Source organism: Gopherus evgoodei, chromosome 2, assembly GCF_007399415.2.
Source record: "Gopherus evgoodei ecotype Sinaloan lineage chromosome 2, rGopEvg1_v1.p, whole genome shotgun sequence".
Taxonomy (NCBI): Eukaryota; Metazoa; Chordata; order Testudines; family Testudinidae; genus Gopherus; species Gopherus evgoodei.
This window is the reverse complement of record NC_044323.1, coordinates 206,983,573-206,999,355: the sequence shown is the minus strand read 5'-3', so window position 1 is coordinate 206,999,355 and position 15,783 is coordinate 206,983,573. Positions and strand designations below refer to the sequence as shown.

At 39.3% G+C, this 15,783-nt stretch overlaps 1 protein-coding gene across 1 annotated transcript in view; it reads left to right on the top strand.

Annotated features, from left to right (window-relative positions):
- Window positions 1-15,783, top strand: part of PTPRM (protein tyrosine phosphatase receptor type M) — a 719,823-nt gene that overhangs the window by 571,367 nt on the left and 132,673 nt on the right. The window contains 6 exon segments of the mRNA XM_030552787.1: window positions 4,861-5,012; window positions 9,383-9,457; window positions 9,705-9,731; window positions 14,145-14,156; window positions 14,937-14,995; window positions 14,997-15,125. Of these exon segments, the coding sequence (XP_030408647.1) occupies window positions 4,861-5,012; window positions 9,383-9,457; window positions 9,705-9,731; window positions 14,145-14,156; window positions 14,937-14,995; window positions 14,997-15,125 (454 nt within the window).

Sequence of the window (15,783 nt, the reverse complement as noted above, 5' to 3'; positions counted from 1 at the left end):
GAAGTGAGAACTTTAGCTTTCTTGGGGAAGGATGCAAATTTCAGTCTAAAATAAAGGACTCTCTTATAATGGCAGATGATTGTGATGTACGCTATCAATCAAATCTCTTTTTATAATGCTGTTGAGTAACCAGGGTCAATGCTGTGACTGTCAGTTCGCAGATATGGATCCATATCCCTGGAATGCAGTCCAAGGCAGTCATATTGCATGGCTTCTCTGGGAAACTTTTAAAAAGCTGAGAAAGTCTTGTGACACAGCAGTTACTCACCACCATACAAGAAATCTAGATATAAGTACTGAGCGTGGGAGCAGTTAAGGGCTTTGTGGAGATGGATAATGCTCACTACTCTGGTTATGGGGAAAGGAAGATGACTGAGATTATCTAAAAAGATATATAATTATATCGATAATTGGTAGACTAGTACTAGATTTCCCTCACTCTATCTTCTAGACCAAAATTATCTGCATATTTCAGGGCCTGTGTAGAAGTAGATAGACAGGGAACTCTCTCACTGGAGATGTACCGTTGTGTGTTCTTGGACAGGAGTATTTTCCAGTGGTCTGAGTGACACAGAAATAAAGAGAAATATGACTCATGAATGAAACTCCAGAGGTCAAATTTAGACATCCTCCTTGTTACTATCTAGGTTGTGGATTCAGGTCCGAGCCTGTATATTTGGAGAGTGCACTGTGGCCAGGAAGGAGGTCTATGCACTGGTAATTTGGGGTTAGAGAGGACATGCAGAAGGAGAGAGAACCACTGCCCTGCTTACCCTGCTGCATCCTTGAAACAAATTTGAAAGCTTTTCAGTGGTAGTCTATTTATTATGGTGGAGAAGTCACCAGACCACAGTTAGGGTTAATCAGGATTTTCAGTTTCTCAGGGTAATGATTTCTTAATATTTTCTAAATCTTTAGAGAATAATAAAACTGGAAAAACTAGAGATGATAGTTTTGAAGGAGCTCTAATTTTCTATGTATCTGTTATATATGTTACTCTTTTCCTGTGAAATACTGTTTAAAAACAGGTCAGAAAATAGATTTGGGATCAAAGTGTTTCATGATCATCTCCAGTGTGTATTAATTTGAAATGTGGGTACTTTTATAAACTGCAAGGAGATTTAATTTCATACCATTGTGTTTATAAGTCAACATTCTTTATAAGGAAGAAATTGGCAAAGGAGAAAATAGATGCCATTTTCGTGGGTGATCTAAGGACTTCTGTTCAGTTATTAATGCATTAGGAAATAGATATCCGAAAATAAATAGATTATAGTTTTTAAGGAAAATATTGTTCTTTTCTTATGAAATAGTGAGGGGCTAGGTAGGAAATGCAGGGATATAGGGCAGTTTCCTGCTGTTTTGGTTATAAGATACTCCAATGTCGTTCATAAAGGAATTTCTGGATATGCCAACATTACATTAAAATTCAGAAATGAAAATTTCATTTTAAGATGAGTTATGGTTGCTCTTTATCAACCCATAAAATAATTAGGAAATAGAACGTAAAGGAGTAAATTTCAACTACAAGTTTAGAATAGGGTATAACAACTCATAATATATATTTTTATCTTTACAAATCACACTCCCATCTAAATTCCAACCAAAAAATGTAATACATTTTAGGGGGGATATCTAATAATAAGCATGCTTGGAACAATTATGGTTAGTGATTAACATATTGTTAACATGGTCGTTTTTACACTTAGAACTGTTTTAACTTATAAATGGGATTGCAATCCGCTTTCTAAACCGTATCAAAAGGGGCACTGGCAAGAACCACCCTAAACATGAGGAGTGCGAACAAGCCAAAGGGAACTAGGTTCGATTATAGAAAGTTAAAGTATGATGATATTTCTTCATACTTGGAATACTTGGCAGAGCTTATAGAAAGCTTTTGTTGGGAAGGATGGATACAAAAATAATTTTAATGCAAAGTCCTAATTTAAATTTTATAATTTTAATAAGTACCTTCAGTTATTTCAGTTTGTATTTTGGTAGAGATAAAGATGAGTGTGTGTCAAGGTCTCAGTTGGTCCGCCGAGCTAGGGGTGGTGGGGAGCTACTGCCTCTCCGAAAGCCTTGGTCACACCTCTCCGTTCATGAGGAATTACTGGAGGGAGATGTGCCGTCACAGTTGCCGTGACACAGGAAGTACCAGCCAGAATCCATGACACACCCCTCAGGCAGGGGAGTGTCAGCAAGAGCCAGGGATGCGCCCCGAGGTGGGGTGGTAGAATGCAGGCCCACCCAGCTCCAGTGTGTTCCAGCCCAGGGCCCTGACAGTGGTGCAGGGAGAGGGTCCCACCACTGGGTCAGCAGGGGTCCGTCTACACCAGAATGATCAAACATTAACTCAATGCACTGTCCAGTTTTGCCCCTGGGCTACTTCCTACCCAGTCTCTCGAGTGGGTCCTTGCGATTCCTCCATTGGGGTATTTAACCGCCAGTAGCTCTAGCGCACCCTCAGCATTGGGATCACTTGGGCTCTGGTCACTGCCCAGCTCCTCCAGTGCCTCAGGGTACTCTGCTACCAGCAGTCCTGGTAGCCCGAGTCCTTCCTCTGGGTCAGGTTTCCCCTGGTCCAGGGCATCTCTTGGTTCGGCAGCAGGGTCTACAGGGAACAGCGAACAGCCTGTGTCTGTCTCCCTCCCTGTTGCTGCCCTGACTGGGCTAAGGGCCTCACCCTTTGTACTTCGTATTCCACCCCTCCCCTTCCGGGGGCTGAAGTAAGCTTGCCCTGGCTCCGTCCACTCAGGCTGAGAGAGTGGCTCTTTACCCTCTGCTTCAGAGGGAGGCCATCCCGGCTCCCTACAGGGAGTATGGTTTTATAAAGACAATAAAAAACATGAGTTGACATATCCTATTCCAAACTTGAGGTTTAATCCTTAACTTTGTATTTCCTAATTTTTTATAATTTGATAGCGAGCAGTTGGGGTCCATAACTCATGTTTAAACAAAGTGTTTTGTTTCTGAATTTTAATGCAAACACATATTTGTCTGGAGTATATATTCTGTGACATTTGATTAATTATTTAGGACCAGATTCTTATTCCTTTACTATGACTGAGTAGTACCTTACTCGGCAATTAACTCTACTGATTTGAAAGGGACTGTTCGAGCTACTTCCTAGAGTAAGGGTGGCAAACCAGGCCCTTAATTTGCCAATTTATTTTATAACTTTAAAGCAATTAAAATTGTTTAACTAACAAACAACATAAACCATATAAATAAGCTCTGCCTTTTATTCTTCCAAATAACCCACACGTTTTAGTATGATCTATTATTAAGGGCCAATTTCAGACACTTTCTCATGCTGAATAGCATCTTACTCCACAAACAGTTCCATTGGCTTTCAGGGGACCACTCATGGAGTAAGGGTATCAGAATCTATGTCAAGATTCCACTGCCCTTACTCACGTCACAGCACCTTACTCCAGAAGTAGTGCCATTGTAATCAGTGTGACTAACAGTGGCAGAATTGGGTTCTTATAGCCCATGTCACTTTGAAATGTCACTCAGTTGTGAAAACCGGCATATGTGAGAGTAGACTCAGGCCCAGGGTATATGATCTAAATCAATGGTATATATTTATCACTTATTTAAAAATATATACTATACACCAGAGATAATACAGAATGAGGCTCGGGAGCCACAAGTGGCTCTGTAATATGTCTTCTGCGACTCTTTGCAGCACATGATATTAAAATACCATGTGATTTAATTATTAACCAATCAGAATGCTTTTATTGTATTATTAACCAATTGTAGTTGATAAACTAGTCATTTTGCAGTGAGAATTTTGTATATATATTATATTTATAAATATATATATTTATAATTTTTTTTTAAATATTATGTAAAACTATAAATATCTAATATAATAAAAAGTAAATATTTCCCCTGTCATACAGTTTAAATACGAATATATCATACTATAGTAAAAGAAACAATGAATTCACATGACTGTGGCTCTTTGAAGTAATGTTGATCATTAATTTGGCTCCTGAACCATTGAGGTCTTAGTATCACTGCTATACACAGTCCAATTATAAAAGTACCCCACCACTGGTATCAATCTGAGACCAAGACTGTCTTTTGCCCCCAGATCCAGTTGCTTTCAAGATCTTGGTCACTAAGAACTTTTCTACACTAGGGTGACCAGATGCTAACTGTCAAATAGCGGGACTACCGCAAGGGGGGCACCTTTTTAATTGTTACACTCACCCGTCCGGATCTTCGGTGGCATTTCGGCAGAGAGTAATAAGTCTTGCCACCAAAGACAGAAGCACCCACCGCCAAAATGCCGCCGAAGACCATCAGTGACTGAGGGACCCACCGGATGGGTAAGTGTAACAAAAAAATCGAAACAAAATATCAGGACAAATGGTGTCCCGACTGTACTTCAGTCGGGATGCGGGACAAACTGCACAAAATCGGGACAGTCCCGATTTTATCATGGAGTCTGGTCACCCTATTCTACACAGAAAGGAAAAAAAAAGAAAGACAGACCTGCAGCAGCAAGTTTCAGAGCCATAGCTTTTTATTTATTTATTAATTTTATTTTCTATTCTTGAGACGAATCTGTTACCCTAACTCAGCACTTTTCGAATAGTCCTACCTACATCAGTGGCATTTTCCCAGAACCAGGTGCTGTTCTAAATATGTAAGAGTATCAAAAACTGGCCCTTGATCAACAGATGATATTTAATAAGTGTTAGGTTGATTACAATTGTTTGAAATAACACTAATGATTGCAATAAGTTATTCCACAAAATAGTTACAAACTATTAAAAAAAACAGCTGTTCTGTGTGTGCTTACCAAATTTTATTTCCTCCCACCCATGTTCATTTCTTAAGAAAATTGGCTAAAAAGCGGAAAGAGACATTGAGTAGTACCCGGCAGGAAATGACAGTGATGGTGAATTCAATGGATAAAAGCTACACTGAGCAAGGCACCAACTGTGATGAAGCTTTCTCTTTCATGGACACGCACAATCTAAATGGAAGATGTAAGTTCAAAATGCTTGGGTATGCAGCAGTCTCTTTTATTTCTGCAGAGGGGAGGAGGGTGGAAATGGTTCTTAAAATACTTCTCGTTACCCAATCAATTCAGCGGACAGGTTATTCATTTGTGGAAAATCCTTGGGATCCAGTATCTCCCACTGTGCAACACATGACAGCATGTATTCTAATGAGCAGGACTGTCAGACATCAAGAATAGGCTTCTTTAAAAATAATAAGGATAATTGAGCTTTTCTCTTTCCTTTTCTTTCACACGAACAGCAAAGACATTCTGCAGCAGGTGTGGATTTGCATTTCCCCATCTGTTTATTGTGCTGAAAGTTTTATAGTCTTTATGCTGCCCCCACATCCTTCACCTCCCCCCCCCACGTTAGGCAAAATTTATTTTTTAAATGTCATCACTTAGTATCTTTGGTTGTCCCAAAGCTCAGTTTATCAGTGTTATAGCTGTCTCATTATATCAGGTGCCAGATGATGCTTTCTCACTTGCTAGTGCAGAGAAAGAGCTAACTGAAATTAATCAGTGTGGCGTTTGATAGGCAATTCTCCAAATGTCTCATGTTTGTGATATATCCTGGAAATGAAATTTTGGGGAGTGAAATTTCACACATTAAATTTTTAACTCACCTGCAGACCTTTGTTTGGGGTAAGAACTGTGCCAGGACCCTACTACAAATAGAACAGTCGTTTTCACAGCTGCTGAACAGGAAGAAAAAATAGAGAACCAAAAATGTTTACATGAAGTAACACAGCGAAAACCTTAAACAAAAATCCCATTTGTTGGGGGTTTGGGTGGGTTTTTTTGCATACCACAATGTTTGCACAGTTTGCAAATTTATCAAAGTTTTAATTTTGTTTCTCATAGTAACATTATACAAAGAGTTGTTTCTGCTTTTCAATAATATGCTTAAGATTTTATCTTTAAAGAGCTGAGTCGTGCAAACCCTTTCTAGATTTATGCAATGAGGCTTCTCTCGATAGTGAGTATCAGGCTCAAAGTTTGTAGATATTAAATTACAATTTCATCTCTGTTTAGCATTTGCTTTTAAATAGCACTTATTTGGGGTCCAGTCTTAGTTGCATTACTCATGAGAACAGCCCATTGCAGTCTCTGAGATTAGTTATAGATTTGAAGGACAGAAGGGCTCACCAGATCATCTAATCTGACCTCCTGTATATCACAGGCCACCACCAACACCCACGTCCCATACTTTACTCAAAGGAATAAGGGGATCAGGATTTAGCTGTATCTTTGTGCACCAAGACATATTTTTGCTGTGGAGCTATTAGCAAAAGCAGAATTACATTTTACAGTCTAGGAAGCAATAAGTACTTGAGGCCAGATCCTCATCTTTTGTAAATAATTGTAGCTCACTTGAAGTCAATGGAACTGTGATGTTTTACACTCACTGAAGATGAACTTTAAATGCAAACTTGTCATAATGAATGTGGCTGCCACAGGAACCAGGCTGGCAACGTAAACAATTTGTGCTGATCTTTTAGTAAGGATTCATTCCTATGAGGGGTTCAGAGCATCCTCCACTCTCATTACCATGTGTGGCCGAGATTCTGCCTTGCATTAGGGCAGTTTTGTTCTCACCAGTTCAGCCAGCCCCCAGCAGAAAGCAACCCTTGCCACTGCTTCTTGTCTACTGGTACAGGAGATGAGGCCATAAAAAAAGGGGACCATGGGGGAGGAATAGCTCAGTGGTTTGAGCATTGGCCTGCTAAACCCAGGGGTGTAAGCTCAATCCTTGAGGGGGCCACTTAGGAATATGGGGCAAAAATCAGTCTGGGGCTTGGTCCTGCTTTGAGCAGGGGTTGGATTAGATGACCTCCTGAGGTCCCTTCCACCCTTCATATTTCATGATTCTATCCCCAGCTGCACAGAACATTGACAGCCAGCATAAATAAGAACAGCTTTCAGGTTGCTCCATCTCATGCAAGGGATTGACACCTGGAGGGTCCAGAGACTCAGGAACAAAGATGGAGCTCAAGCTAGCACTGAAAGACAATTTGAAATTTCTCTGCTCTGTAGCTTCCTGGTCTCCACATTTGTCCTTCAGATCCTACCTTGCTCAATGTTTAGATCTCTGAACAACTTGTTTGAGTGATTGCTCATGTATATTCCACAATAGGATATGCTGCACCAGTGTCAGAAGTTTTTCCCCTAGCAGTACCTGTAGCTGAGCACCCCTACTGACCCCTGGAGTGGCACCTCCATGGCACGGTATTAGGGGCGCTGCGTGCTTCCCCCACCCTCAGTTCCTACTTGCCACCAGTGAAGTTGCTTCGGAACTGCTCTGCTCCAGCTTTGCTGTAGCTTGTCCCCAGAACTGCTTGTTCATTCAGTGTATGGTATTCTTCCATGCTATGACTGGCCAATTCCTTAAGGGATTGGATTGTCTCTTCCCATATGCTAGGCCCCCAGTCCCGCAGTGGGTCCTAAACCTGGTGTTGGCCTGCATCCTGGGCCCCCCATATAAGCCCCTAGCTATGTGCTCGTGGTCGCAGCTCTCGTGGAAGGTGGCCTTCCTGGTAGTGATCATGTCGGCTAGGCGGGTCTCAGAACTCAGGGCCCTGACCTCCGAGCCCCGGTACAAGGTGTTTCATAAAGATAAGGTCCAGCTCCACTCACACCCACCCTTCATTCCTCCCGAAGGTGGTGTCTGCCTATCACATGGGTCAGGACATTTTTTTGCCGGTCCTCTGCCCTAAACCCCATGCGTCCAGTGAGAAGCGCCGCCTCCACACTCTGGATTTGAGACAGGTTCTGGCTTTTTACCTGGAGAAGACTAAACCATTCAAGAAGTCCTCGCAGCTGTTCATCACCTTGGCCAAACGCATGAGGGGTCAGCCAATCTCCACTCAGCAGCTCTCCAACTGGATCACCTCATGCATCCGTACCTGTTATGAGCTGGTGGGAATCCCTCCACCACCAATTGTGAGGGCACACTTGACTAGGGTGCAGGACATTTGTAGGGCTGCCATATGGTCTTCAGTTCACACGTTCACCTTGCATTATGCGATCGTGTCTCAGACCAGGGAAGATGCCAGGTTTAGCAGGGCCATACTCCATCCCGAGAGTTTGTGAACTCCTACTCACCTCCAACAGATATAGCTTGGAATCATGTATTGTGGAATACACATGAGCAAGCACTCGAAGAAGAAAGGACAGTTACCTCTTCTGTAACTGGCGTTCTTTGAAATGTGTTGGTCATGTCTATTCCACATCCCGCCCTCCTTCCCCTCTGTCGGAGTTTTCTGGCAAGAAGGAACTGGGGTGGGGGGAAGCACACAGCACCCCTTATACTGTGCCATGGAGGCGCCACTCTAGGACTTGCTAGGGGCGTTCCCCTACGGGTGCTGCGGGTGCTGCTGAGGGAAAAACTTCTGACACTGGTGTTCATGGTGAGCACTCACACCTACCGTGGAATAGACATGAGCAACACATCTCAAACACCAGTTACGGAAAAGGTAACTGTCTTTTCTTGAGAGTTTACTAGGATGTCTAGAATATCCTTACATCTTGTGGAATAATTGAGATAGAGCTCTAGTGTAATGCACCACAACTTGCATCAGCCACGAGGGTTGCATGTGCAATAACCTTTGCTTAAAAGTCTTTGACGACTCTTTGGCTAAACATCCCGTGATGTTTTATAGTTAACAGTCTGTTGCCCATTGATTATTTCTGTCTCTTTAATGATAATGCATGTGTTGTATGTCATACTATGGAATTAATTCTGCTTAGATTGTTTCATTTAACACCCTTATAAAATTACCATTGTTTACATCTTTAAATACTAATACCAATACTGAAATGTGAATCACTGGTTGAAAAACACTATCAGAGAAGAAATAACATTCAGGAAACAATACTGTATTCATATATGTTACCTACCTATCTGAACTATTAGTAGTACAGCAGAGAAAAAAATGAATTGTAGAAGAATATTTGACCATCCTATTTGTGGTATTGTTAGGTAACCCTTTTAATTCTCAGAGCTACTGTAAAAAGCAAATGCTGTCATTGTTACTTGCTTATTTGAAGATCTGCATACAGTGTTACCTTTGAAACATAAAAATATGCTAGCCATCAATGGAAAACTTCACAATGATCAAATTGCTTTATCTGATCAAAATTATTTTCAGAAAATTGGTCCATATTAGTTAAACCATTTTAGTAATTACCCAGCATACTTTCTGCTCCCATTGAAATCATTGGGAGTTTTGCCATTGCCTTCAAAGGGAGCAGGATCAGGCCCTAAATTAAATCAATTGCATATGCTTTTATTTCCAATCTGAAACAGCCACATTTCTCTTTGCTGCCACTGACTGGATTTTCTTCTCTTTACAGCTGTATCATCCCCCTCTTCATTTACAATGAAAACTAACACACTGAGCACAACAGTGCCTAATTCTTATTACCCAGGTAACCATTTTTTTTGTCTCTGTTTCATCCCTTCATAATGCAATGCACCAGTTTCCTTCCTGAGAAATCAAAATGTATATTGTTATTATTTTATTATGTATTGCCATAAGAGTGTTATACATTGTAACATATTATAACTAGTTGCTTACTGTGGCTTTCTGCAGGAAAATGGGGGATCATTTATCAATCATTTACTGTTCTCTCTCTTTTTACCTTTCTGCATTGACCTGCTTATGATGTATGACAGATCCATTTGTGCCAACTGCAATTTTAGGTGAGAACATTTCCCTTTATCAAAGTTTATTGCAGAAATAATTTGGACAGGTGCAGCTCTGGGTTACAGACCATAGTTTCTAAGAGACTAGAGCATTAGGTTTTTGGGAGGGAGAGCAAGCTTTTCTCCAATGAGAATGCTCAGGACAGTTATTGGACTGGATTCCTACCATCATGGTGCAAAGTTGAGGAGGAAAAGGAGAAAAATTGCTTTCACATGTGGTTTTCTGAAGAAATGTTTATGCATGTATTTGGAATGACACACAAGAATTTGATTATCATGGCAATTAAAATAGCTTCTCACTGTTTTCAGTTTTATCTGTGAATTGAAGATATCTCTTTTGTAAAAATAATGTTTTCCTAATTAAAGCTGATCTAGAAAATCAGTCAAAATAAAGGTCTGGCCATCTACCAGCTATCATTTCTTCTTACAATACCACACGTTTTCCGACATGCCTGTCACAGTGAAGTTTCAGCAAAGATGGTGTTTTGAACAGCAAAATGACAATATGGCACTTTATAAAAATATTGTTGATTATGTGTCAGGTGTCACAAAAATGAATAAAATGGTAGCACTATAGGACTAAATGCATTTGAAGTATGAAACATTTCTGCTAGGAATTTAGGGAAAAAAACAACCCTCTTATTTGTGCAATATAAAAAGAATGAAGGAAAATGGCATTTTCAAGCTGTTATAATAAAAGTAGCATGAGACGCTATTGCATTCGCAATGAATATGTAACAAACCTGTGTTATGGCTTGTCCTTTGTTACTTTCACAGTACTAACCTTCACCTAAACAGAGATTTTAAAAAATTAAATAAAGGTATAACAATGCACCGTAGCAAGAATTCCAACCCAAGTGTTAAGCTGCTTCTTTAGTGCTGTCTTTACAATGGTTTATCTTTACAATACATATTTTTCTTACTCTTCCCTTTTCTTCAAGTCACTAGGAATTTGTATATGAAGTATAATACTTACATGTCATTTTCTGGCTTTAAGCAGTTGCATTGAGGTAAAAGAAATTAAGTAAAGTTAAGTGACAGTTACAGGGAGCTGCAGTGTAGGAATGTGACTTCTGAAAAACTAATGTAGCAAAGGTATTGTGCTGGAGGGATAATTAGGAAAGCTCATTTAAATATGACATCCAAAGAAAAAAAGTGTGCATTTTTATACTTTGTGTACATCAGGGAGAATGTAACGATAGTCACTGTAACAATATAATAACCTGCGTGCAAATGAAATTTGCAGAGCTTCTTAACTGCCTGAGATTTTAGATTCCTTTGTGCTTTCCATTCATTCAGCAACTCATCCAGTAGGTGTTCTGACCTTGTGGGTGGTCAGGAAGAAAAGCATTGTTGCCAGGAGAAAAATTTAGATATTTGTATCAGGATTATGATAATCTTTGCAAATGGATTCTCAGAAACTTTTTCAGTGACAATGAGAAATCTTTGGTAGGTTTCTCTAAGGAGAAATAATATTTAAACAAACATTTCCGATACAAAAAAAGATGCATTTGAGGGGACAAAATCTCCTTCTCTGAAGCTGTAAGACAGAAGTTCTTGAGTTAGCTAGCTAATGTATACAATCTGTATTTACTCTCCTCAGAAGTCCTCCCATTATTTTGTTGTAGAAAATAAATATTTTTGTTGCCTTACATGTTAAAGGTTAAGTATCCCTTTATGGTTGGTGTTCTGTTCAAACAGAAGTAATCACCAGAAAGCTGCATATATACATGTATTGGGCTAGAGCTTTAGCTGGTCTAAATCAGAGCAGCTCTACTTCAGTCAGTGAATCAACACAGATGCGGATCTAGCCTGTGACATTTTAAAACAATTAATTTTCAAGTCCATGTATTTTAATACATGAATGGCTGGCTTCTTACTGCATGTAATGCCCAACCCTGCAGTCCTTCCTTATCCAGTGGGAGTTTTCAGGACACAAGGGACTGCAGGGTCAAACTTCTATTTGCAACCAATTGAGCTGGCCTACATGACCTGCTGGGAAGTAGTATGACTGTGATTATTGTTTAGTTTTGTTACTAAAGGGATCACAAACATTTACATTTTCCAGAATGTTATGAGAGGAAACTTAGGGCTTGTCTTCACTACTGCACTAAATCGGTGGCTCTGCCATCAATGCAGCAGCATCGATTTAGCAGGTCTGGTGAAGACACGCTAACTTGATGGGGGAGCGTTCTCCCGTTGACTTCAATACTCCATCTCAATGAGAGGCAGAAGCTATGTTGACAGGAGAGTGTTTCCCGTCAACATAGCATGGTGTAGACACCACTTTAAGTCCATTGATGTAACATAACTAGCATAACTTACATCAACTTACAGCATTAGTGTAGACAAGGTCTTAAACTCAACATGCAAATTAACCTATTGAAACAATTGACTGAATTAATAGGAAACTTTTTAAATGAAGCAAATGGCAACAATCTGACCTCTTCTCAACTATTCAGTATTTCAATAATCACTAATTTCCAGACAACTGAGAGAAGCTTCATGTTTAGCCTAACCACTTAAGTGAAATCTTTACAAACAATCCCTTAATGTTCCTGGGTTGTGTATGCCTAAATTAATGTTCAGAGAGAGGCAACTGGTCTGGAAAAGGCAGGGTAGATAATGCCTGCCTGTCCTCCTATATTCTGAACAAAACTCAAAAAAAAGAGTGAAGTAACGGAAGAAAAGAAAAGGAACTCAACTCAGCTACTCCATTGTTCTTGCAGATGTCTGCAGCACCCATGGTTCTGATGAATGCTGGCTAAATATGCATTTTAATAGTTCTCAGACAGTACTGGACAAATATATTGGAATCAATAACTGGATAATATAATGGGGATCAATAACTATATTCACCAGCTAAACTAAATAAGCTATATGCTGTGGTGTGACCGCAATGTCAGCAGGCAAAAGCAATTGACTCTTACATCAGAGATTCTCTGTCTTGCTATCACTTTCAAAGGCAAAGCAAGAAGACAGCAAATATTGTATTTCTGGTGGATTTATATTGTACCATCCAAGCCAGGGAGCATAACCTTTTCACTTAAAGTAACTTTAAGAGATCAGTCCCAAACATAGAATAATAGTTTTAGTCTTGAAAGGGTGGGAGCTAGATGAGGCAGAGAGGCAGTCGGAGGGAGGGAGGAATGAATGTTCCATTTAGTCCACAACACAGAGAAGTCCCCTGGAGTGAGAGGCTTATGGGCTGAACTGTCTCACTTTCACAGCCCAGAGACCCTGACATTTGATAAGATTTGCCATCTGAATATTTAATACGAGTTTCAGAGTTATGGTGATACCTTAGTTTGAACAAAAATAAAACCTATAATCTAACTCTACATAAATTTTAAAAATCATACAATCAACTTCTACACTTTTTTTTTGTCTTTTGTGTCTTAGCCGCCTTGTAGTATTCAGGTGCCATTTCAACAACAACATGCTGTAACTACACATGTATATCGCCTTTCATGCCATGCATCCCAAGGTGCTTTGCAATACAGTTTTACTGCATGTTAGGCAAAAGTAGCCAAATTTAATTATTAAAATGTAAAATAATTTTCAACTATATGGATGAGGTTAGTAAAGTGGCAGGAGACATAGTGAAATATCCATATTCATATCCATATTGCTACATATTATTTTAAGTTTAGATGCATAGTTCACATTTTAAACTATTCACTGAGGACCAGATTTAATCTCATTTTCATCAGTGTAAACTGACTGTAATTCCATTGACCTCATGAATAACTCCCTTGACTCTAGTGGAGTAACTTTAATTTACACCGAGATAAAAAAACTGGCCCTTGATGAGCAGATGTAGCATTTTGGGTGTTTGTGTGAGATGTTGGGGCCTTTTCTTAAAGAAAATATTGGGGGCTCTAAACTGTAATATATTTAACTAAGAATATGGAAATCATATTATTTTAGCAGTCCCCTTTTATATAACACATTTTACACAGAAGTCATTTTTACAATATATTAACTTCATTAACCATTTCCCATAGTTAGTGTGCGGGCATTGCAGAGTATTTTGACCAAATTAAAAAACTATTTTTGTTATTTCAGTTAACTAACAGAAAATACTCTTAGAGAAATACAAAATTTTGGTCTTCATTTTTTTTCAGCAAAGAAAATATTTATGATAATACTTACTCCTCAGACTTTTGGGGTTTTTTTCTTGTCAAATATTAAATAAATTTAAAAACTCCATGAAATCAAGAGGAAAGTGATATTGCTTCTTGAATCGTGCCCTCTTTCACATAATCAGTGACTCAGCTAGGATACCAAGCTGTAAAAGTTAAATTACAAACATAAAATTACCTGTAATTATTAATGTAGTACTGTTGCTTATGCCCTGTTTCCTTTTTCTCCTCCTCTTTTTTCTCCTGATATGGTTCTTCTTAAAAGTGCCAATAAATGGTAAGTTGCCCATTTGCCCCATCAAAGAGGGGTGGAGGGGTGGGAGAGTGTGTGTTTCATACAAATTTTGAGCAACCCAGTGGGTTCTGTTGCGTGTTGGCTTGCATGTCAGTTGACATATAACATTTTATGCTTAATGTGATGGCCCATGATATATTGTGAAGTTGTTGGTTCTGCAGCATGCTAAACAACCAATCAAAACATTTACCCTAAGCAGATGATCTCTTGCATTTGTCCTCTTGTTGTTGTATCAGATCTACATTTTCATTGCAGTCCTAGCTTAATGAACCATAATCCATTTTGTGCATTTTTTTATTTTGCTCACACCAAACATTTGTTCTGAGTTCACAGTGTAAAATCTAATAGTTCACTAATCTAAGAAGAATACAAGTCCTATTTTATTCCAGTGGGACTTGATGAAGTTTCAAGATGAAACTTCTCTACAGCTTATAACTGAATGCCTAAATAATTTAAATATTGTTTATAATCAGTTAGTGTTTAAAACAATATTTATTTATATATATATTTAAAACAATATATAGTTTGGACTGTTCTGCAGTGCTTACTTTGTAGAAACATGGACATTGCCTCATTCCAATCAGTCTTGAAATCTCCCTGGATAATTTACTAAATGGATTTATCTTTTTTCTGGCACAGCCCTCATAAATAGTGGTTATATTAAACTTGATGATATCAAAATCATCTTTGAAGAAATCAGTGTATTTTATACTTTTAATAAGTGGAAACAACCTGGTATATTGTTCAATTTTCTTGTCGTAGATGAAACCCACACAATGGCCAGTGACACAAGCAGCTTGGTCCAGTCACCACCTTACAAGAAGCCGAGACCCTGTAGATGTGCCGTACCAGACGGGACAGCTTCATCCAGCCATCCGTGTGGCTGACTTGCTGCAGCATATCACGCAGATGAAATGCGCAGAGGGCTATGGATTCAAAGAGGAATATGAGGTAAGTGCCAGATCTATTGGCCTGATTGTTGTGCCTTCTGTGGTGCTGGCTCTCAACTTACTGCAATGTGCACCACAGAAACAGAAAAATAACCACCTCACACAGAAGGCCCTCAGTAGTGTGGACAAAGGATGTTTAGAGAAAGGCACCGTCTCTACTGTGCTAAAAAGGCCTGACAGTATTTTATGTGTACGAGTCAGAATAACCGTGAGATGTAAAAATACAGCTTTACATTCTGTATCTAATTCCAGATATCTATGAGTATATTTGAAAAGCCAGGCCACTGTGTGATCAAAGAGCCTCTGTTATAAGTTTTTATTTTCTCCTGAATAAAAGTAGCATTTCAAGTGTGACATCATAGCACTGGCCAATCAGAGTTGTCCTGTAATGTGGCACTGTGCTTTGAATACAGGTTCCATGGGGTGGTCGTGACTAGTGCATGCCAACAAAGACTGTAGGAATATAGCACATCATCAAGGCTATGGGAGTGCCTGCAATGCCAGCTCTATCTTCTTTGTGAGATCAATGGAAAAGGCAAAAAAAAAAATTTCTTTCCTATCTAAAAACAAAGCATTATAAATGACTGCCTTAAGCTTAGCTATGCTCTAAATCACAGGAATGGTACTCTCACGTTCCAAGTCATGTGGAATTGAATGGT